General features: G+C 49.8%; 1 protein-coding gene across 4 annotated transcripts in view; it reads left to right on the top strand.

Annotated features, from left to right (window-relative positions):
• The first annotated feature begins 521 nt into the window (after positions 1-521).
• Positions 522-27,193, top strand: part of LOC113969700 (discoidin domain-containing receptor 2-like) — a 59,500-nt gene continuing 32,828 nt past the window's right edge. The window contains exons 1-2 of one of the 4 annotated variants that reach the window (XM_027687786.1): positions 522-595; positions 26,825-26,960. In XM_027687786.1, the coding sequence (XP_027543587.1) occupies positions 578-595; positions 26,825-26,960 (154 nt within the window). In that variant the 5' untranslated portion in view covers positions 522-577. Of the gene's footprint in view, positions 596-15,686; positions 15,842-20,398; positions 20,422-26,824; positions 26,961-27,193 lie in introns of those variants that run through there. The other 3 variants (XM_027687784.1, XM_027687787.1, XM_027687788.1) reach the window with 3 other exon arrangements.

Here is a 27,193-nt window from a genome sequence, read left to right on the forward strand (position 1 = left end):
CTCGGGAGGCTCCGGGCGGGGGGTGCCCGCGGTTCGGGGCCGCGCTGGGCTCCGCGGTGCCCTGCGGGACCCCCGCGCTGTGCGGGGCAGGGACGAGCCGGCAGCCCCGTCATGCGGTGCCCGGGGCTTTGTTCGGCCCCTCCGCCCGGCGGTCCCCGCCGGGGTTCGGCTCTCCCGGCCCGGCGGGTCCCCCCGCCCCGCGCCCGCCCTTGTGTTTTGGGTGTTTTTCTTTCCCTCTGCCCCAGCAGCGGCTGCCGGGGCCGTGCGAGCTGGGAGGGAACCCCTGCTGTGGTTTGTTCTGCTCGGGTTCCCAGACCCGGTTCTTCCTCCGGGCTGGACACCCGTGCTGGCTCATGGCTCGTTTGCCTGTTTGTTTTTTTTTCTTCCCCTTTATGAAAGAAAGAAATTCCCCTTATGATTTTTTTTACTTAGCAGACCTCTATGGGAAAACTTTGCTTTTAAACTTTTACCGAAGCCTTTTCTGGTTGATGCTGTTGCTTGTTCAGTGGTGTGGTTCCCGTCCTTTTCGTGCTGGATGTGCTGGCTGTCTGTTCCTTTGGCTTGCTCTGCCTTCTGAATGTGCTTTAATGGAGAGGTAGGATTGGGAAAAGATAAAATATGAGAACATGAGACTAATTTGTGTCACCCTCTCTAGTGGCATCATGTTAACCAAAGAGGAAAGAAAAGAAAAAGTGATCAAGTGGAACTCAGGGCGCTTTGCTTTGTTGGAGACAGAAAGGGAAAACTGTTATGAGGGAGTGACTGAGATTTTGTTTCACTTTATTTCTCTTCTTTTGAGGCTAAAAGATAAACCAGCATTTTGAAACGCTTTGGTTTAAAATGCCGAGCTCCTCATTTTCTCTTCAGCTGACTCCATTATAAAAAAAAAAAAGTTCTTTAAAAAAAAAAGGCAGCATTTCTGCAGTTGTGGAGCCAGCAGCAGTGGTGTGTGTGGGCAGAGAGGCCTTGCTGCTCTTCCATCAGCCGTTCCTGCCTTGTCTCTGTGGACTATAAAATTAGAAAGGCTCCGATGTCCGTTCAGTCTGATGGCTGGGTAATGTGGGCTGTGGAAATCAGGAGCTCTCTCTGAATTAGCTGCTGTGCCGCTCGTGGCTTGCTCAGCCTGTGGGTTGTGGCCTCCGGTGTATAATTGAGGAAAGTAAATGTGCTTTAAGAAGCCTTAAATCTATTACCCAGGTGTGTGCTTGTCCCCTGGGCACGTGTTGGGGGTGTGAGTGTCTCTGTGATGGTCATAGCCTGCAGTCTGAAATGTGCAGCAGCTTAGAATCACTGAATAGTGTGGGTTGGAAGGGACCTTTAAAGCTCTTCTAGTCCAACACCCCTGCAGCAAGCAGGGACATCTTCAACTAGAGCAGGTTGTTCAGAGCTCTGTCCAGCCTGGCCTTGGACACTTCCAGGGATGGGGCAGCCACAGCTTCTCTGGGCAACCTGTGCCTCAGCACCTTCATTTCAAGAAACTGCTTCCTTATGTCTAATCTAAGTCCCCCTCTTTTAGTTTAAAAGCTTGTCCCACTTAACTTAAAAACTTTAAAACTTCCAAGAGTGGTCCATGCTTCCTTCAGGTTCTCTGTCCTTTTCCTCCCCTGGGAATGGCCCAGGTGACCTCTTCCTCCTCCCCTGGAGCTGGCTGCTTGCCTTTTCCTGGAGCCTTCATCTTTCTCATTCCGTTCACTGTCCAGGAAGGCTTTTATTTGTCGCCTCTTCCCTGAGTTTGGTTTTTGTGCACAGTGACAAGCCCAGCCGTGGAGAGCACAGGTCTGTGGTGAGGGACAGAGCCAAGAACAACTAGAACTGGGTGTAATTGAGCACTGTCAGCTTTGCAGCGAAGGAGGGTGTTCAAAGCATGTGGCTTGGGGTAGATCCTTGGATAACACTGAGCGGAGAATTGGATCTTGGAGTTCTAAAGACAGTCAGAATGTCCAAATCCTGAAGAGTTATGTTGGCTGGAGCCCAAAGGTGAGATGGCAGGAGGGCTTTGGGTGGCTTTTCTTCAGAGGTGCAGCTCGCTGCTGCTGTTCTGCACCATCTGCCGTGGTTGCTGTTTCAGAACAGCTGAAATATTCAAGTCCTGGTGTTTTGGAGTAATCTGCTTGTTCCAGGTTTCTTGACCTTCCTTCCCGTGGAAGTGGCCGTTTCCTGAGGGGTTTGGCTGCAGTGCCCTGGAGGGACCAGCAGTGTCCTGTGAGGAGGTTTTGGGGGAGCAGGAGAGCAGTGCAGAGAGCAGTGTGCCCACCCAGGTGTCAGGAGCACTGGGAAGCTCTGGGCTGGGCTCAGGCAGTGCAGGCGCATCCAGGAGGAGATTGGAATTTGGGAGATAGGCAGCTCTAACAGGGAGCAAATGCTCACCTCAGCAGTGAACAGCACAGACAGAATAACTGCTTGTGCCCGGCATGCCCTGGCTGGATGGACTTTAGGCAGTTTCTGGATGAGCCTGTGGGTGAAATTCACTGTTTCCTTCCCCAAATGTCCTGCCATCCCCTTGGGCCGTTGTATCTGCTGGTGTTTGCCAGATATTGGCCTGAGCTGCTCTTAAACTGCAGCTGTTCTGCAGGTTCCCAGTTACTGCACAGTTGTTCTTACTGTGTTTATTTTAGTGGTTATAAACTGATTTTTAAAAAGGAGTTGGAACTTGAGCTGGAAAGTCTCCTTTTTCTTCTTCCCTTCATGATTTGGTTGGGAAGCTGCACCAGAGGAGGCAGCAGCTGATCCCTTCAATATTGCCCCCCTCCTTTTATACTTTGAGTTTTCTGAGCTGTGGTTTTCCAGGGATTTGGAGGTGGTTGTCCTGTACCTTGATTTTAGTAGCGGACAGATGTTTGGGGGGGGTTGTCTGCTCTTAATCTGGTAAAATTAGGAACTTGGCTAAGGAGTAGAAAGCTTGAAGGAGACTTTTCTCATAACATTTTGAAGGTTTGCCTTCAGAGCTATGTGTTTCTTTTTCTTAAAGACACAGAAAGCAAACAGCTTTTTTATTATTGCAATTACTTCAAACTGCAGTTATTTCAAATTGCTCTGAGGTTCAGAGTGTTGTTTGGAGCTAGAAGGTGCCACCATTGACCAAAAGAGTTGCAGCATGACTGTCATCCTGCATTGTCCAGGGGCAAATCACCCTGATTCACATAGTGGCTTCAACAGCTATGGATTGAAGTGTAGGTAATCTTTATAAAAAGCAATAAGTGGCTTTTGGAAAGATATAAATTGAAGGAGAACCCAGTGTGGTTAACTTGATCCTCTGCTCTCATGGTAATAAATGTGTGTTGCCTGATCTTTGCTTCCTTCTGTTTGTTTCAGAACAGTTACTTTTTCAAGTTAAACTGAAATAGGTGCTGGAAGTGGTGAATAATCACTTCACTTGGAATGTAATCCATGTCTGGGAAGAGCCAAGGGCTCAGTCCTCCTGATCTCCTTTGTTAGAGACAGGCTAGCTTTTTTCCCCCCTCCCTCCCCTGTTCTGTGTTGAACATTAAACAGTGATTTCTATGCAAGAATTTTAAGAAAAGTCTTTCAAAGCACTTGAATGACCAACTAGGGGCAGCTGGGAAGGGGTTGCCTGGGAGATGCTGCCGAGAGCAGCCCAGGCAGGGTGTGACAGCCTGGAAGGAAGTGAAGAAAGGCAGGATGCTGCTCTGATCTTCCCAGCCTCCCTGCTGAGTGCAAGAGTGGTGGTCCTGCTTCTGGGAGCTCGGGGGATGCAAATGTGCCCGAGTGTGTGAGCACAAGAGCCTGTTCTGCTCTCCACGGTGCTCCTGCTGCAGCAATGAGGTGCAGCTGGCCCTGCACAGCCCAGCTGGGAGCGTGCTCTGGGATCAGAGGCTGCACTTTGTCCCACACTCTGCAGTGCTCGCCAAGGTTTTCACTGGCAAGTGAAAGGTGTTGCCTTCTGGGGATGTTGTAGCACGGCAGCATCCCCAGAAACTCAGGCAAAATTCTGTTACGTCACTTTAAGCAATCTCAGGGCAAAGTTGGGAGCTTATTGCCTGTTCCCTTCCTCCTCTGCAGAGCTCCTGCTGCGCTGGTTATTCCTGTCTTCAGGTTCGTGTCCAGGGTCCAAGTGATAATTGTGGGGAAATGCTGAAATACACCTCCAGAAATTAAGAGAATATTCTGTTTTACACATTCAGCGTGGTGTTCCATGTTTAATGGATTGCTTTGCTGGATGCTGCTCAACTTGCAGCTCTGAGTTTGTCCTTGCACTGTTCCAGCGCCTGCTTAGGATGAGTTCTGCTTGGAAATGGGAGTGATTTCAGGCTGTGGAGAAAGCAAATAGGATGCTCCAGTTAGGTGTTGGCAAACTGTCCTGTCTGGAGTTGTGTGGGAGGAGAAACGGTTTCTTGGTTGTGTGACCCCAATGGGGAGAAGAGCAGCTGGGGTTTAACAAACTGCTTAAAATTATATAGGCCCCCAAATTCTCCAGAGACATCTCTCCTTTCCTAGAAGCTTCCTTTAACAAGCTGATTTCTCAGGCTGATTGCTTGCAGATGAGATCATGCAGTGTGTGTTTTGCAGGGAAAGAATCTGAACTTCAACGGGCGAGCCAGGATGTTTTAACACACAAGTCACATGCCCAGTGTCCTCATGGCACACACAGAACACCAGAGGCTGTGAAACAGCCCAGTTCAGGGCAGCTTTGTGCTCCAACAGCAGCTTCCTGAATGCAAAGAATACCCAGGGATGCTCTCAAGGGCTGGGGCTTGTTGCTTGGACAGCAACAGGAGATGATGGCAAGGAAGTATTTCATCTTTCCTTAGCTCTGTTTCTCTCCTTAGTGTGTGTGGTGTTGGGATAAGCCCAAGCCAGGGAAGGCTCTCATCTGCCTTAATTCCTCAGACGTTTTTCTGCTGGCTTCAGCAAAGGAATTTGTGTAGAATTGATGGTGTTTTTTTCTGTTAATGCATGAGAACATTCTGAGCAGGGAGGACTTGATGTAAATGTTCTGCTGCAGAGGATCCCAGCAGTCTCTGGTGCCTCTCAAAAGGGATGCTGGTTTCCATTTCTCTTGATGGCAACTGGGTTACTCTTCCAAAATAATCACAGCCATCATTTGGGAGTGTTGAAAATTAAGCAAAGCTGTTCTGAGGTTATGTTGGGTGGTGTTCCCAACCTAGGGAGCTTTTCTTGCCAACAGCTTTAAAGTACAACCTGTTCTCACAGGCAAAGTAAGAAGGCACCTCTCTGATGCCAGAGCCTCTTTGTGCCTAAAATCACTTCTTCCAAATCAAGAAGGTATTAATTATGTGAAAATGGATTGGGAGAGGGAGGAGTTTTCATTGGTTATGAAAATAGAAGCCAAAGAGCCACTTGTTTCCCAATCTCTTCAAAAAAAAAAAAAAGGTAAGCAAAATGATGTCTGACTGGATGGGAAGAGTTTCAAATCCCAAACTTTAAATTTATCAACATTTTATGCAACTTGAAGACAGGAATGTGTAAGGCAAGATGTGTTAAAACCTCCTACTACTCCACAGCCACGTTCTTCTGCCTGTAGGGAAGTCTCCTTCTGTGGGTCACTCCTGTGAGCTGGCTTTTTGGAACAAATCCTTGAAAGTAAATCTTAGAGGTGAGCAGAGGCTTGGTGGTATTTTGTTTTCCTGTCATTTAAGCATATGTGCTCTATGGGAGTTTAGCAGAAGCTCTTTCCAATGCATAACTTCCCACAGGTATTTTACAGAGGTGGAAAGTCAAGCACACAAAAGTGGGAATCTCCTATATGCAGGCTCAGCAAACTTCATTTGGCTTCCTTGTGAGTGTGTAGTACCATGCAAGTATGACATATACTGAATATCTACTTTCTAAGTCATATTACTTTATTCCCTAAGTAAAATAGTTGTGAATATAAGTTGCTTTGGTTCCATGCCCTTACCAGTAATCCCAGGAGCCTCCTCCAGATGGAAGGCACTGGTAGAGCACTTGTTACTCTGATGGATGGCAGTGAGGGTGTGTATTTTTTGTAGCAGCTCAACCATTTCATTGTTCACTTTGCTCCTGGATGGGATCCTGCTGGGTCTGTTCACGGGCTGTCTGTACCCCTGGAGCCTGTTGGAAGGTCATTCTGGCTGGGTGCACATGGGAGGTGATGGTCTGTGCTCTGAAAAGTGCTGCTTAAACCTTGTTTTGTCCATGAAGCTTCAAGTGTGGAGCTGTTAGAACACCAGCCCACTCAGAACTAATGCTTGCAGAATGCATGACCAAGGAATTAAAATGGGTGGAGTTGTTCCAAAATTTGGATTTGAGGCCTGTCTGCTCCTAATGCAGCAGCTCTGGGTGTTTGCTTGGAAGTGCTCCCAGCATGGATGATGCTCTCCTGACCTGATCTGACTTTTCTTTCTTGATGCTTAGGGTGCTGTGCCCAAATCTGCCCGCAGAGCTCTGCAGTGCAGAGCTCCAGTGCCTGATGAACCTGAAACAAGTCAGCTCCTGTCAGGAGATGGCACCGAGGTGATGGTGCTGTGGGGGATGGAGGAGGGGCAAACAAACAGAGTAAACAGTTAAGTTTCTTCCCCAGGACTGTCCTGTGTCCTGAGGCTGCCAGCTGCAGTTTGGAGGCCAGAGGAGAAGGGCGGGGTATTTTCTTCCAACCAGATGAATTTATGCTGTGAAAATGAGAAGTTAGTTCAGTTTCTCTGGGAATAGCATTTAAGGTGTTAAAATGTCCCACCCATCGGGAATGAGGAGCTGCAAGAACAAGCAAATACAGAGATGGAGCCTGCAGAGCTTGCAGCTCTTCTGCTTCCTTGAAGGATGAGAGTCTGGGCATGTTTTTGTTGCATTTATCATTTGGTTGTGGTGTCAGTTCATTTGTGTTGCCTTCTTATGGAGAGCTAAACTAGCCAAGTGTCAGGTTTTGTTGTCCATCTCTATTACTGTTATGTTATTTCACTTGTGCTCTTTTGTTTCTGCCTGTCAAAAGATAAAATAAATTAAATACTGCAGCAGGAATAGCTGGAGTAACCAGTATTCTCCAACAGGAAGATGTCAGTGCTTTTCAGGCTGTTTCTGCTCTTGCTGACAAGGTGTCACATCTTCGTGCTGGATAGTTTGGTCTTCCAGGAATCTTCATCTTTTATTTCTGCATTTATAGTGGAGCTGAGCTGGGGGTGCTGGGGTGTTATTTGGTGGTGTTTTTGAGATGAGGTGCTGGCCATGTGCACTGTGATTCAGCTGCTGAGGAGAGCAAACCAGCAGAGCTGCCCTGCAGTGAAGCTCCTGCACTGTTTCCCTGGATGAGGGTCCCAAAGCTGTGAATTCATCTTGTGGACTTTGTTTTTGAGTGCATGTGCTTTGCATTAGTCTGGATTGTGATGGATATTCTAATAACTCAACTTCCCAAAGTGTCCTTTCTATTTTCCATCAGTTTGATGACTTCCATCTACATATTTACCTAGAAGCAATCTGATATTTTCTTTTATATTTTGGGGCAAACTGGACAGGGTTTACTCTGAGAAAATGAGCTTTGCTGGCCAGTGTCATATGCAGACACCATGGTCAGTCCTGGCAGCACTGTGGGTGGACATCAGGGAGGAACAGCATCAGTGGCAGTTTCCCTGGTGACCAAAAACCCTCTTCTATCTTGGTGCCTGCTGCTGCTTCCCCATCACCCTTCAGACAGCACCTCATGGAGACATGCTGCCTTCTTCCCAAGGCCTGAACCCACCAGTGATTAGTGTGGTTCAGTCTCTGCTGTGGCATTTTCTGGCCTCCTCCCAGCACTGGAAGGACACCAGGCAGCAGCAGTGCTGCTGAGGCCTCCCCAGAGGAAAGACTTCGAGTGGGAAGTGAATTTTCTGGTCTCTTCTAACGTCTTGGGAACTATTGGCTGTCTTGCTTTTAACCTGTGTTCTGGGATTATTGCAAGCTATTGTATTTGAACACATAGCTGAGTTAAATGCCAAAAAGAAATCTCTTGTGGTGGGTGTTAATTTGTGCAGGAACAGTGTGGCTCAGCACCCTGACCCTGCATGGGACCTGTGCAGCACATCGGGGCTCAGATCCTGGTATTCCAGAATTCCTGCCAGAATTAGCCCTCATTGTGTCAGTGCAGACATCTTTGCTAACCAAGCTTTTAATATAATCTGGAAAGATCTCTTCAGAGAAACTCGATGCAAGTCTGTTGTCTTGGCAATAATTACTCTGCCTCTTCTCCTTTGCTGTCATAGAATGATGGAAACACAGATATCTGGAGGTCTCTGGCCTGACCTCCTGCTTGAAGTGGGACTGTCTCCAGCATGTGATCTCCTCAGCCATGGCTTTGTCTGGCCAAGCCCTGAACACGTCCGGGGATGGAGCACTGGACCATGACAGATCAGCTTTTGTTTGCTTTTGCTTGAGAGTTGTACCTAGTGAACCACACTGTAGTGTGGGTTATGCATTTAGGTTGGAATTACCTCATCCTGCAGGTTTAAAAACATTGAAGTGAACTGTTGGGAAATGTCCCAGTAGGGCTAATAATGTAATGTGTAATGTATCCCAATCCTTCTGTCTTTTCCGTGCTAGTACAGGAAATCTGAGCAGACCCTCGTGCTGTTTGTGCAGGGGAAGGCAGGGATCCCGTTAGGTGGTTTTCCCATGTTTGCACGGGGGATTGCAGGTGAAGCAGTTGCTTGTAGGGCATTTGCTGGAATGAGCTCATGGGTGTTTTCCCTTGGGTGTTATCCCTGGTGTTTGTCAGGATGTGCAGGATGAGCACTGTGAGCTTCCTTTGCCCGTGTGGGATTGGTGCTGCTCAGGGCGTGCTCAGGCTGAGGCCACACATACTCAAAGCACACAGCTGCCTTTTTATCCACCTTCCTCAGCCCCTCACCGTGGGAGGAGAGGGTTTCCCCCAGATTCTACTGCAGTTATTTCAGAAAACCCCCCATGAGAGGCCATGAGATGTGCTGGAGCTCACATCTAAGTTACCCATCACGGTCCTGAGCATTAACAGGAGCACCACAGCTCTACATCTGAGGAGTGAACTTCCCTTCCCACATGCCACGAGGCTCTGGACACAGTGGGTGCCCAGGGATGGCATGCAGTCAGACCAGAGCAGAGGCCTGCTGCTGTGCCTGGGCTGGGCTGGATTTCTTCAGGCAGAACTGCAGATTGCAACACCCTGGTGCTTGTGTCAGCCAGGAGGCCTTGCTTGGAAGGGAAGTGGCTGAGATGGAAGGAGCTGCTGAGGAGGTGGAAGCTTCCCTAGCCAAGGCCTCTTTGCTAGACTCCAATCTGGCTGCATCCCTGGGCTCTGCATCCCCTCATGTAACAGGGAGATTCAGAAATGGTGTGTGTGCTTCGTGGGCACTGAAAAGGACAGTTTCTGTGGCTGGTCCTGATCTTCTGCCTGGAGATTCATGATTCCTGATCTGTCTGCACTGCCTTCTGCTCTGGAGATTCATGTTGTGTTCCTGTTAGAGTGCAAACCAGCCCCTGTGTGAGCTGAGTCTGGTGTGTGGGGTGAGCAGCAGCGTCCTTGGGTGGATTATGAAATCTCACTTGCTGAGGGGCCCTTTGGTATCCTGTGCATCTGAACTGCTCCTGCCTTTTGTTTCCGTGCCAGAAAGGGCAGCCAAAAGGTCTGGGAGCATGGGCTTCTGTGTGCTCTGGTTATTTGAAGGTGCTGGTCCTTGCTGAGGAATCACAGAAATGTGGTGATCAGTGTTGTCAGCTGCTCCCTGTGTGTGCTCCTTCGGCCCCAAGGGCAGGGGTCAGGTTTGGGGTTGTGTGGCCAGGAGGTCCTGGAGCAGCAGCTGTACAGGGCTGCAGGGGTGTCAGCTAGAGCCTGACAGCTCTTTTGTTACCACCAGTTCTTCCCTGCACCGCTTATTTTTGGGTTTTATGGGGAGCTGTAATGGCATTGCTGCCACGAGCTGAGCTCTGCCTGTCCCACGGTTCAGCTGGATTGGTGTCCCTTGCTGGGAAAAGCACATGGCTGGTGATGAATCTCTCCCTTCCCACGTGCTGTTCCTCCTCAATGAACCTTAAAGCCAGTGCTTATGGTTTGTTTGGTTTTCTGTTGTTGCTTTCCATGTCTCTGGAATAAAATCTCCTGCGAAAGAAGCTGATTAGCTTTTCTCTGAGCTGAATTTGGAGTTAGTACTCAGACATTGGTCTTCAGATCCCCACGGCTTGTAGTTTTGAGATGTAACATGCCAACATAGATTCACCTGGGAAACTTCTGGGAGGGAGGAGCAGACATGGGGAAGTATCAGTGGGGGTGAGATAGCAGGACTTGGTCCCCAGCAGTCCCAGGACCTGTGTAGCTCTGCTTGTCAGAACTCCTTGCTCCAAAGTCATGACAAGGGATGGAGGGCAGAAAGAGCTGCCTTGCTGCAGTGGTGGGGAGGAGCTTGTGAAAGATAATGCTCAGGATGTTAGATACTATCTAGTGCTTCAAGAAGAAAAGTCAGCTTTGAAAGAGGCCCTGTGCCTGCTGAATATATCACCTGCTGAATATTATCACCTCTGCTTCCAGGGATTAGGTGTCAAAAGCCCAGAGCACAGGTTTTCCAGCTTGGGGGAGTTGAGCCCTTCCTTGACGTGGCAGTGATCCTCATCTGCAGCAGGACACCAGAGGGTTCTTGGCTCACCATGCAGACAAGAGAGGGGCTGGAGACGTCCTGCTTGGGCTGGTCCCGGTGTCCAGGGAGAGGGAGGGATGTCTGTTTGCAGATAATGGTTTTCTCTGCCCCTTTTCTCACAGTTGCGTCAGAAAAGATGGGCAGGGAGAGTGTTTACTGGCGTGTCCTTGCTGAGCCTCAGTGCCAGGAGTTCATTCCTTGTCTGGTTGATGTGTTCCCTGGGCCTTTGTCATCACAACAGCTAAAGCTGAACTGATCTCGCTCCCCTGGTTCTGACCTGGGGCTGCAAGTACCACCTTCCTTCACTCTCACCACCTTTGAGGCAGCCCATGATGTAGCAGCTGGGGACAGTGTTGTTTAAAAGACAGGGCAAGTAGGAGGCTGCTGCTGTTTGGATCTTTCCTGGTAACGTGAAAGCTCCGAGTGGGATTTTTGGGGCTGCAGCTTTGGGGATTTTTTTTGTTCCTCCGTTGCCACCTCCTCAGCCATTCTGTGGGTGAGGGAGCTGTGGTGGCAGAGCAGTGCTGAGGCCTCTGCTCTGGTGTCCCAGCAGGACAGAGCAGTTGCCTGGGTGCCCAGGAACAAGCAAATTGGCTCAGCTGCAGAGTTTTATCTGTTGGGGGCATCTGTCCCATGGCTGGACCAGAGGTTGTCCTTCTTTGGTGATTTGGGAAGGGACTGAGGGGCACAGGAGACACCATGCTGCTCTGTGGGCTCTCATCATCTCCCTTTGGAGCAGGAAAAGCTGCTTTGGCACAGGGTGGGAGGCATGTGGAGGGTGAGTGCTCCCCTTGCATCCATTGTTTTATGGGTTTAAACCACTAGGGAAGGGTGTGTCCCACATCAGGTGTCCGTAATGTCACCACATGCACTGTCCTGTCATCTCTGAGCCTCCTCCTGTTACCCTGCAGAGCAGCTCTAGTCAGCACATGGTAAGGGTGGTTTGTCAGAATTTCCTGGAGGATGTCACACACGTGTCTCAGACTTGCCCTCCCCACCATGCCAAGCCCTGCCCCGCTTCCCTCTTCTCCCAGGTTGATGGCTGGAAGTGGATTTCTCTGCGGTGTCAGAGCTGGGCTGAGCAGATGTTCAGCTGGGTGGTGGGAGTGAACACTCTCTCACACTGTGGTAAGGACAGGACAGGGCTGGAGGGTGTAAACAGAGCACTTTTACAGCAGCCTTCTGTGTTCCATCAAAAGTTCCTGGAAAGGTGAAGGAAGCTGGCTTTCACCACCTCTCACTGAAAGAATAAAAAGCTTGAACACTGTGCAGGCCCAGCCTCCTCACTGGGACTGTCCTGTGCTCTTCACCTCCTGTGTCCCTGTTTGGCCCAGGGCTGCTCAGGTGATGTCCTGGTCCTGTGGGACATGACATGTTGGTGCTCACAGGATCACCAGCTCCTGCTGTGGCCTTCCTGGATGAGGGCAGGTGGAATTCCTGCCATAGCCAGGCTGGGTGGGAGGCAGGGAGTGTAAGGACCGTGGAGCAGAGCCACTGTGGAGAGACAGGTGGTGTGATGGGAACAGCCTGTTGTGCTGCTCCTGCTGCAGGAGAGGCCTGGCAGAAGGAGCCTTTAGGTGCTGTTTAATGAGCATGTTCCTTATTCTTACTCAGACACATATTCCCATCTCACTGGTGGTAGCTGGGGTAGTTCTCTGGCCACGAGTCACAGGTCTTGTCACTGCTACAGTGGGATTATGTAGCTTTTCCTCTGCAGGAGCCTTGTGCTTGGTAGGGAGGAGGGAACCCCTCAGGTGCTCCATGTCTGCCTGGAGTTGTTTGGTTGCCTTAGTGCCAACATGATCATAGGTGTTCATTAATTTATTTTTCTCCCAGTGCCACCTGGCTTGGGGACAGCAAAAGGCAACTTCCCAATCCCAGTGTGATCAGCTCACCAGTTCATCACTCACAAATTTCAAATTCCTGCTTTGCTGCTCAGCATAGCAGGTTATTTTTAAGCACTGGGAGAAAAAAAACCCAACACTGAAACCCTTTCAAGGCATTATTTTCTGTTTTGTGAGTCCACCTCTTCTCAGAACACTTTTGGAATACTTCTGAGATTCATGATGCCATATAGATGCCTTAAACCAAATAGTCCTGCATCAGGATAAAAAAGCTTTTGTGTCTAAATTTGTATGTGGGATTTAGTATGTGCTAATGGGTCTTCATCTGTTAATTGGATGGATCTTTCCCAAGGCCAAACACAGCCTGCTGGAGAAACCATCACTGTGCCAACCCTGGCCTGAGCTGGTTCTGCTCTTTTGCCTGTGCTGAAGAAAGCTGTTCTGTGCAAAACCAAAACAGGGTCTGTTGATGTTATTCCTGGTCCTTTGAGAAGATGACTTAGTGGTCACATGTGCTGCTATGAGGTCATTAGGAAGTCTCTCAAATACACAATTTGAGAAGCAGTGATGCTATTGCAGAAGTATGCTCCCTCTGCGATGAGAGATGCAAAACTCTCCAAAGTACTGCAGTTTGCAATAGCTCCGAGTGGGATCTGTTATTGTGCATATTTGGGCTCATTCCAGTGGGAAAAAAAAAGGCTGTTTTCTGCTTTGCTTTATCCCTCGATTGATTAGTGGATGTGTACCGTGGGATCAAATTACATCTCAGAGGGCATCCAGCAGGGAGCCTGTTTCTGTGCTGAACTGCTCAAGTGAGGCTGACTGCAAAGTCAGCAGTTTTCCAGCAGTGTTTTGTGCCTCCACAGCATTGTCCTTCCCCAGGGAAAGGAGTTCCTCAGCTCTGTTTGTGAGTTGGGCCATTGCTCTTCCCAGTGCTGCGGGGAAATGAGAGCTTTCTCTGGACCCTTGATGGTGCTTCTGTGATCTGCTTTGGTGCTTGTATTGATGTCACTCCTGGACTCCCTGTTCCTGGATGTCCAGCCTTTCCTTCTGCTACAAACTACCCTGTATCCTCCAGAGGGAATTGTTTTGGTCCCAGCTTACCCCTGTATCCAGCTTGGTTTGTGTGCACCATCCTGTTGACCATCCTTGTTTTGGGATGAGAGGCCTTGGAAGGGTGTTTATCCATCTCAGTGCCACCCTCTTGGTGCAGGGCTTGCCAGGCTGGAAGGGGCCTGATACCTTCCCATATCCACCCTTCTGCTGGCCATGTGTTTCTGTCCCAAACCTTAGGGATTATCCCATCCCTCTGAGCTGATTGACTCACTCACACATGGGAAAATTACCCCAAGGAGGGGGAGAAGAAAAATTAGTCTTCTACAGAGGTGGATTGTGTGGCTGGGATGGGATGTGGAGGCAGGGAGGAAGATGGGAGGAAGGTTCTCTGTGGTGATCAGTGGCAGGACCTGAGGGAATGGCCTGAAGTTGTGTCAGGAGAGGTTTAGGCTGGATCTTAGAAAAAGGTTCTTCCCCTGAGGGTGGTTGGGCACTGACCAGGCTGCCCAGGGCAGTGGGCACAGCACCAAAGCTGCCAGAGCTCAAGGAGAGTTTGGATGATCCTCTGGGGCACAGGGTGTGACTCTTGGGGATGGGCCTGTGCAGAGCTAAGGGTTAGAACTTGATGGTCTTGGTGGGTCCCTTCCAACTTGGCATATCCTGTGATTCTATGTCTTCCAGCTCACAGCTTTATTTTCCAGTTGGGACTTAGTGTGGCACAGTGTGGTGCATGTCTGCTTCCTTTTTAGCTTTGGGATACCCAGAATACCTGCTGCTTGTGTTGAGGCTTTGCTGTGATTCCTGCCTGAAGCTGCTGTAGCAGGTGGGAGTGTGAGGAACGGGCTGAATGGCTGCTGTCCCCACTCTCAGCCTCCTGCTGTGGAGTCCCTGTGAGTCCTGCACAGCACCAGCATCCACTTCCCACCCGAGCACTGCTGTCACAGCTCTGCACTGCTGGTCCCAGGAGGGTGTTCACCCCTGCCAGGTGTCCAAGTGGGACATCCTGCCCTTTCCTTGCAGGAGGCAGGCTGGCACCTGCATTTCCCAATAGGCAAGTCAGCAAAATCCATCTGCTCTTCAGTCCCCCTCTGCTGCCGTGGTCCCTGCTGCTGGTGCCCCAGCTGGGGGTGTGAACCAGTGCCCTCAGAGGATGTTCCTCTCAAATCCCAGTGACCTTGTCACCCTGGTGAACGTTGCCCCAGCCTTGTGTGTGCTCTGGGGCTCTCCAGGGGCAGTGGCTCTGCAGTGGAGCCCATGTGGGCAGGGGCAGCAGCTGGTGCTGGGGGTGGAATGGCTTTGCAGCAGTTTTGTAGCCCCTATGGCAGGTGTGGGGGGTCTCCCAGGGTGCCACAGCTTGCTGGCCCCCCCTGCCCAGCTCAGTGCCTCCATCTGCTGTGGTCCTGCTTGTCCTGCCACCATGGAGCCCCAGCAGTGCCACCTGCCTGTGAGGTTCCCCCAAAGTGCCACAGCCTGGTATTGAGTTCTGTACTTCCCCTCTCTTTCTGTATTTTTAGGGGGAAGGGAAGGGAATGTGGTGTCACACAGCTGTCTGACAGCTGCCTTGGTGACCTTCACTCCTCTGGGACCCCGACCTGAGGGCAGCAATGGGCTGATCTGTTGTGATGAGCAGGCAGTGAGCCCTGGTCCAGAGAGCTGGACTCTCCCTCTTCCAGGAAAGGCTTTGGAGGCAGAAGTCCAAACATCTGAGAAGCGCCCAGGGTTACAATAATTCTGTCGGCTGGACTTGCTTAATAAATGACTAGTTCTGTCTTTGCTTTCTACCTTTCCCCCACGGATGGCCCAGGCTGGTGGAGGGTGAAGGTGAGGATGGAGATGTTCCTGCTGGGATTCTCCCTGGGAGCACAGAGCTGTGTTAAGCCAGAAGGTGCAGGCTGGCTCTGCGGTGCCCGGCCTGCCCCTGGGACTACACAGGCCCTGCTTCCTGAGCAGGAGAGCTGCTTTATGTTGTGGTTTTACTAAATGAATTCAAAGCTTGGCCTTCCTCCAGGCAAAGTCTGGGCCAAGTGCCAGCGGAGCAGCCCCCAGGGAGAGCACTGGAGCAAGGAGGGGCCAACAGCAGGGAAGAGCGGAGGAATCCAAGAAGGCAGATTTGCCTAGAAAACAGCTCTGTTTCCATCTGCTGGGTCAGGAGTTGCTATAGGAACTGGGATGATAGAGGCAGGGCCATCTCCTGGGCCTGTCTGTGTGTGCGGAGGGAGGGAGGAGGGAGGAGTTACTCAAGTTTGAACATATCATGTGTGCTGGTGGAAAGTTGCAAGGAATGTCGAAACTACAGCCTGGCTCAACCTGTGGAGCTCAAAAGAGACATGGCAGCTGTTCCCTGTGCTCAGCAGGCCCCAGGAGAGGCAGGTAGGCTCCTTCCAGCTTAACCTGGCTCTCAGCTTGTGATCAGCTCTCGTCCCTCAGTTTCTGTCCTGGGATAAAGCACAAACGCCCGTGGAGACTTGTTGGAAGTCGGGGGGGGGGTTGTGGAGGTGGCGGTGCTGGGAGGTGAAGGCTTTTCTCCCTGGGCTGGCAGGGAGATGGTGGCTCTTTGCTCCCTGTTTTCCCCTCCTGCAGCTGTGGGAGGGCTCACAAGCCATGGGTTTTCCCTCGGGAATGTGTGCCTGGGGGCCTCTGGGACCTGCAGGGTCTGCTGTGGGCAGAAATGTGAAGGGGGCTGGTGGGGTTCTGGCCAGAAGTGGTTTCTGGGGCTGTCCTGGAAAAGTGCACAGTGTTTGATCTCTGAGGTGCCTGAGATGTTTCAGGGCTAAGGCTGAGACAGATGTGCAAGAACTGGGGCTGGCAGCGAGTTGCTTGTGGACAGTGGGGAGTTGGGGGAGATGTGCTTCTGCCCCCCGAGCCCCAGCAGCTCTTGCCCCACATGAGTTTTGTGGCTGCACGTTGCCTGTATTCTCTCTTCTCCCCAGGAGAGGCAGACCCTGTCCCCTCCTGAAGCACCTACTGCAATTTTGGGCACTACCAAACTTTCTCAGACTCCCATTTAGCTTAAAACACGGGAGTGTGACTATGCAGGAAGCTGCACCTGAGAATCCTTGTTGTTAGGGTTAACCATGGGGCTCTCCAGTAGCGGTCCCTCCCGATAAAATCTGATTTAATTCCTCAGTAAACCCAATTTTTCAGGTGCTGAGAACTTTCCAAAATAGCTGTGTTTCCACCAGAGCATTCCAGGGTCGGTCACTGCTCCACAGGTATTTATTTAATAGGTTTGGCTGAAATTTCATCTGCCCTTCTTGTGTCACAGAGGATAATCTTTGTTTAAAAAAAAAAATAATAAAAGGTGGGTAGTGTTGTTTCTCTTCTTGAGAAGCTGCACAATAAGCTGCTGAAAACTGAAATGTGATCTCTATCCAGAGAGGCAGAGCTTGCCAAACTGGCTGGGATCACAGCCCACCTACTCAGGCACCATCTTATCGTGGGCACAGGAAAGCCCCAGAGCCTGAGTGCAGACACATGTGGAATAACCTGCCCGTGCAGGAGATAACTTTCTGGTCACATTAATTCCTGGTTTGCTTACGCCTAACTAGAGGAAAATTTATATCCAGTGTGCTCTCTTTTCACGTTAATGGAATCGCAGATGTTCTTATTATGTAGATCCACTTCCAATATTTTATTGAATTACTCCCACATTGCTCTGTGGCAATATGTCCCAGAGGCTTAATGTGCATGGTATGCTGTGGAATTTCATTTCCTTAGTTTTTAATTTGTTGTTTTTTAATTTCAGTTCATTTTCAATATGGAAAAGAGGTAAATGGGGTCCTTTTTTTTGGTCTAGGCATCATTGTTTTACATGTTTCTTCCCCCTCCCCATCTCTTCTGTTTCTCTTGCCTTTGCCTCAAACAATCCTGGGATTTTTCTACAGCTACCTGCCTTCTGTGTAATTGCTAAATCTTATTACTTCTCTGTGGACTTCTGTTTTCTGGTCTGTCTTGAGAAAATGTGGTCAGAACCGGCCATTCTGCCTTTCCAGAGCTGTTAAATGCTGCTCGAGCTTTTTCTGTGTCCTTGGCTTTTCCTTTGTTTATAAGCAGAGCATTTGGTTTGATTGCCTGAAATGCATTGTGGTAAGCAAAGATCTTCTCTGAGCTGTCTACAGTCATGCAAGGTATTTTTGCTGGAGCGTTTAAAGTTAAAGGCAATTTCATCTCTGTACATGGGAAGTTAAATTTGACTTGCAGAGTTGTTCTAGTGAATAGGAAACCCAGTGGAACATGGTGAGTGAGACCTGCCTGGAAATCCTCCCTGGAGTCTCCAGTTTGATGCAGCGGTTTCAGGTGATCTGTAAGTGTTGCCACTCACTGCTCCATCTTTGCCAGGCACTTCATAAATTAAACTTTAAAACCGCTTTGGATCATAAGCGGAGTTTGCTCGAGCTGAATGAAGCAGCTGTTTGTACCCAGGCTTGGCTGCCTTGGCTTGGTGTGCAGGATGGAGGTTCTGCTCAGCCCCTGGAGAGATGGGACCCACCGAGGTCACAGCCTGCCCTGTCCCCTGTGAGGCTGTGGGAGGGCAGGAGCACGTCCCACTCACTGCAGTTTGGTGTTTGGAGTCACTTCAGACTGTGGAGCGCAGTCAAGTGATGGCACTGGAAAAAGCTGCTTCAAGTTTGGTATCTTCCTGCAGCTGTAGGACGTGGCTCTTCACATTTATAAACATTATTTGGTGAGACTACAACAGAGCCCACAGTGAGGGCAAGGGGCTGTGTGCCAGCAACAGGTGCTCCGAGTTTTATTTTTACAAATATGAAGAGACATTACAAAACTCATAAAATGTAACTCCTGGTAGTATCAGCATTTCTGAAGTGGTTTGATGGAGACTAGATGGCCAGTTGAATTAGTAATGCTCCAAAATCACTTTCCTGGTTTGGTTTTCACCGAACTCTCTTAGGTTTTGGCTTCCACCCTTGCAAACAGCAGCAGATCTCAGCTTGGTGCTGGGTACTATGTGCTGCTGGTTTTCTAATGGTTTTGCCAAGAGTCCACCACCAGTAATCATGTTTCAGCTTTCAAACAGATTCCACTGTGAGCAATTTGCAAAACAAAGGTTGTAGATAAGTGGCTGTTACTGTAAAGTGGTGTTTTGAAAGTTAGGCAGTTGATAAGGAAAGCTAAAGAGAACTGGAAAAGCACAGCAAATATATCGTGGGGCACTGAGAAATAATATCTGTATAACAAAATAAATTTCATCAATCGTGTTTATATTGTTGGGAAAGGTTGAAAAACCCTACTGATTGCTGATAATACAGAGAAGTAAAACATTTCCCGTGTTTGGGAAGAAGCTGGATGATGTCCTTGCTTTTATGAGGATCTCAGAAAACCTCCCGTTGCACTGGTAACCAGGGAGGGTGTTAAATCCAAGATAACATTTCAAAGCCTTTGAAACTCGAGCAACTCTGGAACCTGTTTGTTTAAAACAAATTGGCAAAGCAGCTTTCTGAATCCTGGCTGCCAATTTGTAATAAATCTGGGAAGACCAAAGGAGTTCCAGAAGTTTGGGCAAACATAAATGCTGTAGCAGTGTTTTAAAATAAGAGAGGGAGCAGGTAACCAGCGGGCAGTGGAGACCAGCCTCTGTCCACAGAGAGATCTGGGGGAGCTGGTGCATTTGTAAATCAATGCCACATTAAAGAAGGAGCGTTCCCAGCGATCTGTGTGCTCTGATGGAAAGCAGATCATGTCTGAAAAGTCTTCAGATTGTGGTTTTTAATGAGATTCCTGTACCAATTGCCAAAAGGAGCTGCACTGACATCGTATATCTGTGTCCTGACTAAGGTCCCTGCTGTTGACCAAGTGCTGCTGCTCCCAGGAGGCAGAAGAGGCTCTGCTTTGGGATCAGGAGTGTGTTGAATCCCCTGGCAAGGTCCCCCTCACCCTGGGACCGATCTCTGGCATATCCTTCAGGCTTTCCAAGGATGCCTCACCACTGCTGGTGAGCTCTGAGCTGAGAAACACCTTCCTGAGCAGTTTTGGTGGTCTCTGATGTTTGCACATCCCCAGTCCCTGCCCTGTGCCAGGGTGGCAGTGCCTCAGTCTCCGTGTCGCTGACCAGCACCATGAATAAGCTGATTTAGAAAGTGCCACCTGATACCTCTCAAAAATAGTTACCAGTGGGAACGTGATCCCTGCACTCCCTAAGCAGAGGGCTGTGGAGTAGTGCCTGGTGTCAGTATGGGACAAACTCTCAGTTGTTCCCTGGTTTGCTCATGAAGAAGCCAGTGGGAGTCATGGCAAAATCCGACCAGAGCTGTCCCACTGCAGTCCCACTGGTTCTGGATGAGTCTCTGTCTCACCAGGGGTGGTGGCTCCCAAGTGGTGACTTGGCAGAAAGTATTAAGTAATGTAACACTGAAATTTGACTTCCCTGAGCAGGCTGGTGGAGCCAGGGCGGTTTAGTCAGGACAAGAGAAGGTGTTGGGATACCCAAGAGCAGATGATCAAGAAGTCTCTTTACTGAGCAGGAGGGTTGACAGTGATTGAAATCACAGGAGTTCTGCCTTGGCATAGGGAGGGGTAAAGTTTTCCCTTTGCAGCCAGTCGAGCAGTGTCCAGAGAAGTGGGGGAACCTCCATCCTTGGAGGTTTTTAAGACCCAGCTGGACAAAGTCCTTTGCAGGCTGTTCTGAAATTGGTGCTAACCCTGCTTTGAGTGGGAGGTGGGATTAGGTGCTCTCCTGAGGATCTCCTCCAGCCCAAATAATTCTGCAACTTGGTAACCTGATCTCCTTCCGAATGCAAGTTTGAGTACAGTTCAGTAAAATGTTATGGTGGAGCCCCTTGAGGACGGGGAGGGAGGAAGGTGGTTTAGATTGAGTGCTCTTAATACCCCATCTGTCATCTCTGTGGTTAATGTGTCACAGAGATGGTTGGTATGTGAGACTCTTGCAGTGGAAGATTGTAGGTCTGGAGAGGACTGTTGCTGACTTGTAGTTGGTATGTTTTAAGGAAAGTTTAAAAAAGAAGAAAAACTGGACAGAGATGCCAGTATAAGGAACGGGGTGAAAATGTCAGTGTTCTGGGTGCTCTCTGTGGCCTGTCAGGGTGGGAAAGAAGCTCCAAAAAGGGACAGTAAGGGATGCTGCTGCTTGGGCAGGGAGAAGGGAGGTTCTTGGAACTGTTAGTTTGTGCACAGTCTTCTCTTCTCCTGACACTTCAGTCCTGCAGAAGCAGTGGGACTGGAGCCTCTGCAGTTGAGGGGACCTATGTTTTGGAGGGTGTGCTGGGGTGCACGAGGCTCCCCTTGCTCCTGGTTTTAGGGTTCCTGGGGAATACCATGTGCTTCTGTCCTGTGCAGAGTTGCAGGGGACCTGGCAGGTCTGCCTGGGTCGTGGGAAGTGCCTCCAGATTCCTCAGCTGAGATCAGCACAGGGTTCCCATGCCCTGGGCCAGTGGGGAAGGGTAGCTTTGTTTTTGGATTAGCTGAGCTAAGAACCACCACCGTGGTACAATGAATTTGCATTTCCTTATCTTTGGCTTTGCCTTTCTAATGGTTTCTAATTTTGGCCTTGTTACTTTGATGGATTAAATTACATTTAATGCATGTTCTTTTATCCCTGAGTCTGGTTTTGTGACAGAAGTGCTCTGTGCAGTTTCACAAGCCAAGGACACCCCTCTCCTGTGGGACTGGCCAGCAGGCAGTGGGAAAAGCTGGAGGATTTATTGGTCTCCTTTCTTGTGCAGAAACACCAGCCCCTCTCTGGGCTGTAGGTGAGGCACTCCCTCAGGTTTGAGTCCTGGGGTGAACCTCCTCCCTGTGTGTCATGAGTGACCAGAATGCTGTTTTTCTCCTAAAATCTGGCAAGAGTGAGGTGTCACTTTTTTCATAATAACCCTGTTAAGATGTTTGGCTGCAATGTGGAAAATGAGGTTCAGACCTTCCTCAGCCTCAGGGCAGGTCTGTCCCTCACCCTTCAAGGGGGTGACCACAAAGTACACCCAGACCTCAATGCTCCCATTCCTCTGCCACTGCCTCAGACCCAGGTTTGTGGTGTCTCTGTCCCTACCCCAAGTGCCACTCCTGAATGTTGTCCTTCTAGCCCCACATCTCTTGTGGTGACAGGTCTCCTAATGCTACCTCAAAGGTGACACTGGAGCCTATTCTTGTCTCCCTTTTCCTGTGACTGACTTCTCACGTGCATCTTGATTAACCCAACCCTTTCACCTATGATCTGGTTGGTTTTATCTGTCCAGCCTTTTTGCTGCTCTGGACATCACTTTGTGGTGTCACTGTTTCTGCCCTGTCCCCTACCATGTTCCTAACATTGCAATAGGTTTGTCCTCTCTGGTGCCCATATCCAAAATCTCCTGTTGCAGCCTCGCACTTCATGCCAGGATCTTGCAGCCCCTGGCCTGTTGATTTTTGGTGTGACTGTTGGCACTTGATTTGTCCAGATGCCACCCACATGTCACAGAGAGACCTCTCCCCTTGTGTGGTTGATTGAATGTAGGGAGAGAGACCACACTCTTGAGTTCACCTGAGGGAAAACTTGTTGCCTCCTTTTTCCAGTCTTGTGTCAGTATTTGAATTTTAAACTAAGCAGAATGCTTTAAAAAGTGATCAGAATTCTTTCTGCTGAGCGTTTTCATCAGCAGATTGTTTGGTCCAAACCGGAGCTGCGTGGGCTGTGTGTGCTCCAGAGGAAGGCTGCTGGGGGTTGGGGTCTCTCAGATTAACTCTGAGGCAAAGAGAAATGTTCTGCCATCATTTTGGAGCCAGAAAATTGAAAATCACACTTTCCAGCCTCTTATTTCTTCAGGCATCAGATATTGCCCCAGTTATTAGCTTTGCTGTTTCCTTTAGAAATGCTAGGAGGTGCCATCCAGTCTTCTTGATTCTGAGCCTCTTCTGAGGATGCTTTGATTTAGGATAGATCCCCATGTTGTACATCGATCTCTGTGTGTGATACTCTCCATGACTGTGGAGTTTCTTGGCATCTGTAGTGGGATTCCTGCAGCAAACCCTAAGGTCCCACTCCGAGGTAATGATCTGCAAAGGAACCAGTTAAAACAAATGCCTGTTTCACTTGGGATCTAGAGAGGCTTGCAAACATGCCAGACCTCCGTAATGGATCTCTGGAGGGAGAACAGTGCCTGGAGGAGCTCCAAGTCCCACCTTCTCCGTGCACATCACTAAAGAACAGCTCCCTCCTGTGCCCGCTGAGCCCGGGACAGCGCTGGGTCCCAGCGAGCTGGTTCTCTGTGGAGACATGGATTGGCTTTTTAGGCATGGTATCTGCTGGGATGACTGGGGAGAAGTGCCCTCTTTTGCATTTCTTGGTGAGTTTTTCAACTGGTAGATTTTTTTTTTCCACTCTCCCAATGATTGTAACAGGATTTTATTCTCCTGCAGCCAGCTGTTAGCAATTAGCAACTTGATCCAGTCAGGCCTGAGAACAGAGTTTAACACTTTCTTGCCTCTGAGAGGATGTTGCTAATCCTGTTTTCGCTGGGTTTGGGCTTGTGCTGGAGTTTTGGCACTTGGTGTGTATGTGTGGGCAGGTCAGGAAGAAAGGCATGAGTACAGCAAGGGACTCTAATGCAGCTGGAAGAGCAGCAAGGAAAAGTATCGAGTCGTCTGCCCAGAAAAAAATCACGGGGAATAGAATTTCTAAGCAGTTTGTACAGAGGGTTGTATTTAGTAGTATATTCCAATGTCCTAGCACTGGGAATTGTGCAGCTTGGAAGTCCAGTCTGCTCCTGGCTGAGATTTAGACTCAGCAGAAATCAACATCAGTAGTTCTTCAAACAGGGATTTCTGACAGTACCAGCTCCTGAGTGGAGCTGAACCTCCTCTAAATGTTTCACCCTCCAAAGGGGTGAAGAACACTCTGGCTGACCTTGCTTAAGCAACAACAGCGTTTGAAGATGAGCAGTGGCACTGTTTGCTCCCTCTGTGCAACGTCTCTCCCGGGACTCCCAAACAGGCACTTTGGTGGTCCAGGACTGGGAACCAAATGTGGTGGAAAGAACAAACCCAGCGCAGCCTGAACCAGCTGCTGAGGTCCCTGGGTAGGGCTGAACTGCTGGAAATGATTCATCTCTGCCACATACAAAGGTGAGAATTCATGTCACCCAGCTGTGGCCACCTAGGAGTGACGAGGCTGGTCCAGGCCAGCCTTCTCTGTCATCAGCAGAGACACATCGAGAGCTTTCATCCTGCACCTTGGATATTCTTTAGGCAAAGCCCAAATTCAAAGCCAACTTTTGTAGGCATGGAGCTGCTGACAGGTGAGCTCTAGAGCCAGCTCTGGAGCTTTCCTTTCCTCCCCTGGAGGCCAGGTTGGCCTCTATGGCCACATCTTCCAGTTTTGGCTTGGAGTTGCCCCAAGCCACGCTATTTTTGTGGAGCTGCAGAGGTCCATGTACCCATGTCCTGAGAAGCCCCTGGCTCTCAGGGTGGGAGACAGCTCTCTGTGCCCCACAGCCCCACCTTCCCTCCAGCCTGGTTCCTGGCTCAGTGGCAGGAGCTGACATGGTGCTTGTGTGACTTCCCTTGTCCATCCTCCACCTCATTCCTCCTTTCCTCCTGATGTTTTTCATTCTTATCACCACATTCAGGCAGTTAAATGATGTGACTGGCTCTGTGGCAGCACAGTAGGTGTCATTTAGAACATGGTGTGAGCTTTGCAGAAAGCAAATAGGAACTTAAATTATCCTGCTTGGTCTGTACCTGGTCAAGTGAGATAATGGTCCTGTTTGTGGTACCTTTATTCTGTTGCTGGGACACTGGTGGCCGTTGTCATGGTTTGCTCACGGGTGATTTTGAGAGGATGGGATGCACTTAGCACAACTTCTCCTTTGTCAAAGTCCTTATGCTAAATCCCACCTCAGTACCCCTCACTGAGGGCTGCAGCCCATCCCAGCTGGGCTGGGAGGCAGAGGATGGGGGCTCCCCTGCTCTTGATCCTTCTTTGCTGGGCTTTGGATCAAATGGGAAACGGAGGCATTTGAACACTGGGCAGTGTCTGGGGCTGCTCTCATTCCTTTGTTGTTTCAGCAGTGGGCTCTGGCCCTCACTTAGCCATGTGTGATTCCTATTGCAATGCCTTCTGGCTATCTCTTCCCTTATTCCTGGACAAGTTAAAGAGAAGTCCCAGGGTGTTTTGGTGGGAGCTGTCCTAAGTCTTTATGGATGCCTGATTTCACCCTGTTTGCCAGGCTCTGGAGGGGTGATGAGGTTGTACAGTCCATGTGTGCTGTCCTCTGCCATCTGAGGGCTCCAGTAGAGCTGGCAGCTTTTAAACCTCCAGCTCAGTTGTCACCTGGGAGATGTTTCCAAGCTGCTGTTCTCTTGCCAGGACCTCCTCAGCTCTGTTCAGTGGCTGGCCCAGCTTGGGCATCCATGGGAAGGATCTATCCCAGGTTTCACCCATATGGTGGAGCTGATCTGGGCAGACATCTGGGTCACGGTCAGGGCACCTCATGTACCACCAAACAGGTCTCTGCTGTGTTCCCATCACCTCCTCCAGGAAGGTGGTTCAAGTTAAAGCCTTAATGTTCAGGACAAGCACCTTTCTGAGGTCCCGTGGCAGGACTGTCTCCCCTAGAGCTGAACTCTCTGCAGTTCCCTCTGCAGGTCCTGCTTTGGGAGCTTCCAGGACACCTTAGCAAATCACCTGCATAAATTAACACCCACCTGTCTTCAACCTCTGCCACAAAACTGTCTCTTTACAAAGTCTCCCTCCACTTGACTACAAGAAGTCTCTGCTCCTTGGGAGTTGCTGTCTGTCCTGGGATGGTGGGAATCAGTGTGTTTTCATCAACCATCACCCCCTCCCATTTCAGTGGGGAAGGGTGACCTTGGGTCCACATACAGCTGGAGAGTGCTTGGTCAAAACCTCTTTTGTGGTCACCAGACCCTCCCGCTGAGATTTGGGCTTCGCTTTTTCACGCAGGCCACCCAAAATGCCACAAAATCACAGCCCCTCATTGGCAGCCCCCTCCCAGCCCTGGCCGGGGTGTTGGGGTGGGAATGGCTGGAACAGGAGGGGTGCTGCCAATCTGAAGGTGTGTTTTGGTTTGCTGGCTTTGTTCCCTGGCTGGGCACAGCAACCCCCCAGCATTAGCTCCCCCTCCCGCGGGCATGTTTGGCTCCTTTCCCAAAAGGCCCGTGGTTGTTTTTCAGGCTTGGAGCCATCTTTTCTGCTGGAATCCAGCAGGGACAATGGCCAGTAGCATATCCTTAGGAGAGAGAATAAAAACAGGGCAAGCTTCAGTGATTCTAACCCTGATTTAGCTTCTGGGCGTCCAGCAATCTGTGGTTTTTACCTTTGGATGTAAGAAGCTGTGGTGTCTGTTGTGGATGTATCCAGTTCCTTTGGTATCCACGGCAACTCAGGGGCTGCGACTTGTACAGTTTAATTATGTTGGGTGGAAAAGTAGAGCCTTTTGTTAGAAATCTCTGAGGTAATGGCATCTGATGCTCCTGCAGTCATGCATGCACTGGCATAGTGATGGGCCCTTTTGTATCCTTTCTTCCTTTACTAACAAATCCAGTGTTGCCTTTTTACTACCGCTCTGAGGATTCTTGAGAAACACCCTCTGGTCCTGGCAGCTTTACATTTATTGATTTTGTTCTGTTTTCTTCTGGCATTTCATTATGAGGCAGAGCCTCTAACCTTGCCTCCTGTAAAATTATCCTCCAGGATGGGAATGTGGACACAAAGAATTCGCATAACTGCTGATGTGACCTCGTGCTCCTTTAGGTGTTATCATGGCTTTCCACTGAAATTGCCAGTGTTTAGGCTCTTTGCTGTTTTCCACGTTTCCAAACAGGAAATGGAGTGTGCTTGCACATGTGAGTGCACATGCATTTTTGGCAGCAATGTGGACATGTAGGGAGAGAGATCTTCACCCTGTTTTGTGCATGTATCTTAAGGGTGTGTGGCAAGTTCCAGAGTGCTCACTTGGCTGCTTGGAGTAGGCACCTGGTGCAGGCAGAGGTGGATAAACCCTGCTTGGGAAGCCAAGTTCATTGTCCCTGCAGCTTCAGTGCTTGTTAATATAATGAGGAAAGTGAAGAATTGGTGAAGGAGAGATTACTTTGCATTGGACTTGTCTGAGAGCAGTTAAGAGAGTACATCCACCCAGGAGTCCTGGCAGCTGAGTGCCTAAAGGCTGAGTTGCAGTGACAGCTTTAGAGGTGGTGTAGACAGTCAGGTGATTATTAGTTCTTCACTGAGGCTCTGATGCAGTGATGGGTCAGGGCAGAGCCACTCTTGAAGGCATGGAAGGGTGCCCAGCCCATCACGAGGCGATGACAACACAGCCAGTGTGCAGCACAGAGGAGCCCTGTCTCTGGAGGACTCTCACCCACTCTCTTTGCTTTGTCTTTCAGAAATGTAGGTGGCAGCTGCTGCCCTTGAAGGACTCGCACCCGTCTGACCCTGCGGCGCCTCCGACTGCTACCATGATCTTCTGCATGCTGCTGCTGGCCTCACTGCCCGAGCCCTCTGCCACAGAAGTCAACCCTGGTAGGGAGAAGGTTCTGATGTCCCACCTTTCATTTGCTCCTTCTCAGCCTTTCTTTGCCTCTTGTGGCAGTTGCATAGGAGTGTAAAGATTTGATGTAAATACAATCACTGACACAGTTCCTGAATGTCCTGCTCTGGGCTGAGATGGCCAGTGTTCCCTGACAGCTCTGTTGGGGTGGGACACTCCTCCTGCCAGTCCCAGGAGGGCTCAGGCACATGGACATACTCCTTTG

The sequence above is a fragment of the Neopelma chrysocephalum genome, unplaced genomic scaffold, assembly GCF_003984885.1.
Source record: "Neopelma chrysocephalum unplaced genomic scaffold, ASM398488v2 Primary Assembly neopelma1_74, whole genome shotgun sequence".
In the NCBI taxonomy this organism is placed as follows: domain Eukaryota; kingdom Metazoa; phylum Chordata; class Aves; order Passeriformes; family Pipridae; genus Neopelma; species Neopelma chrysocephalum.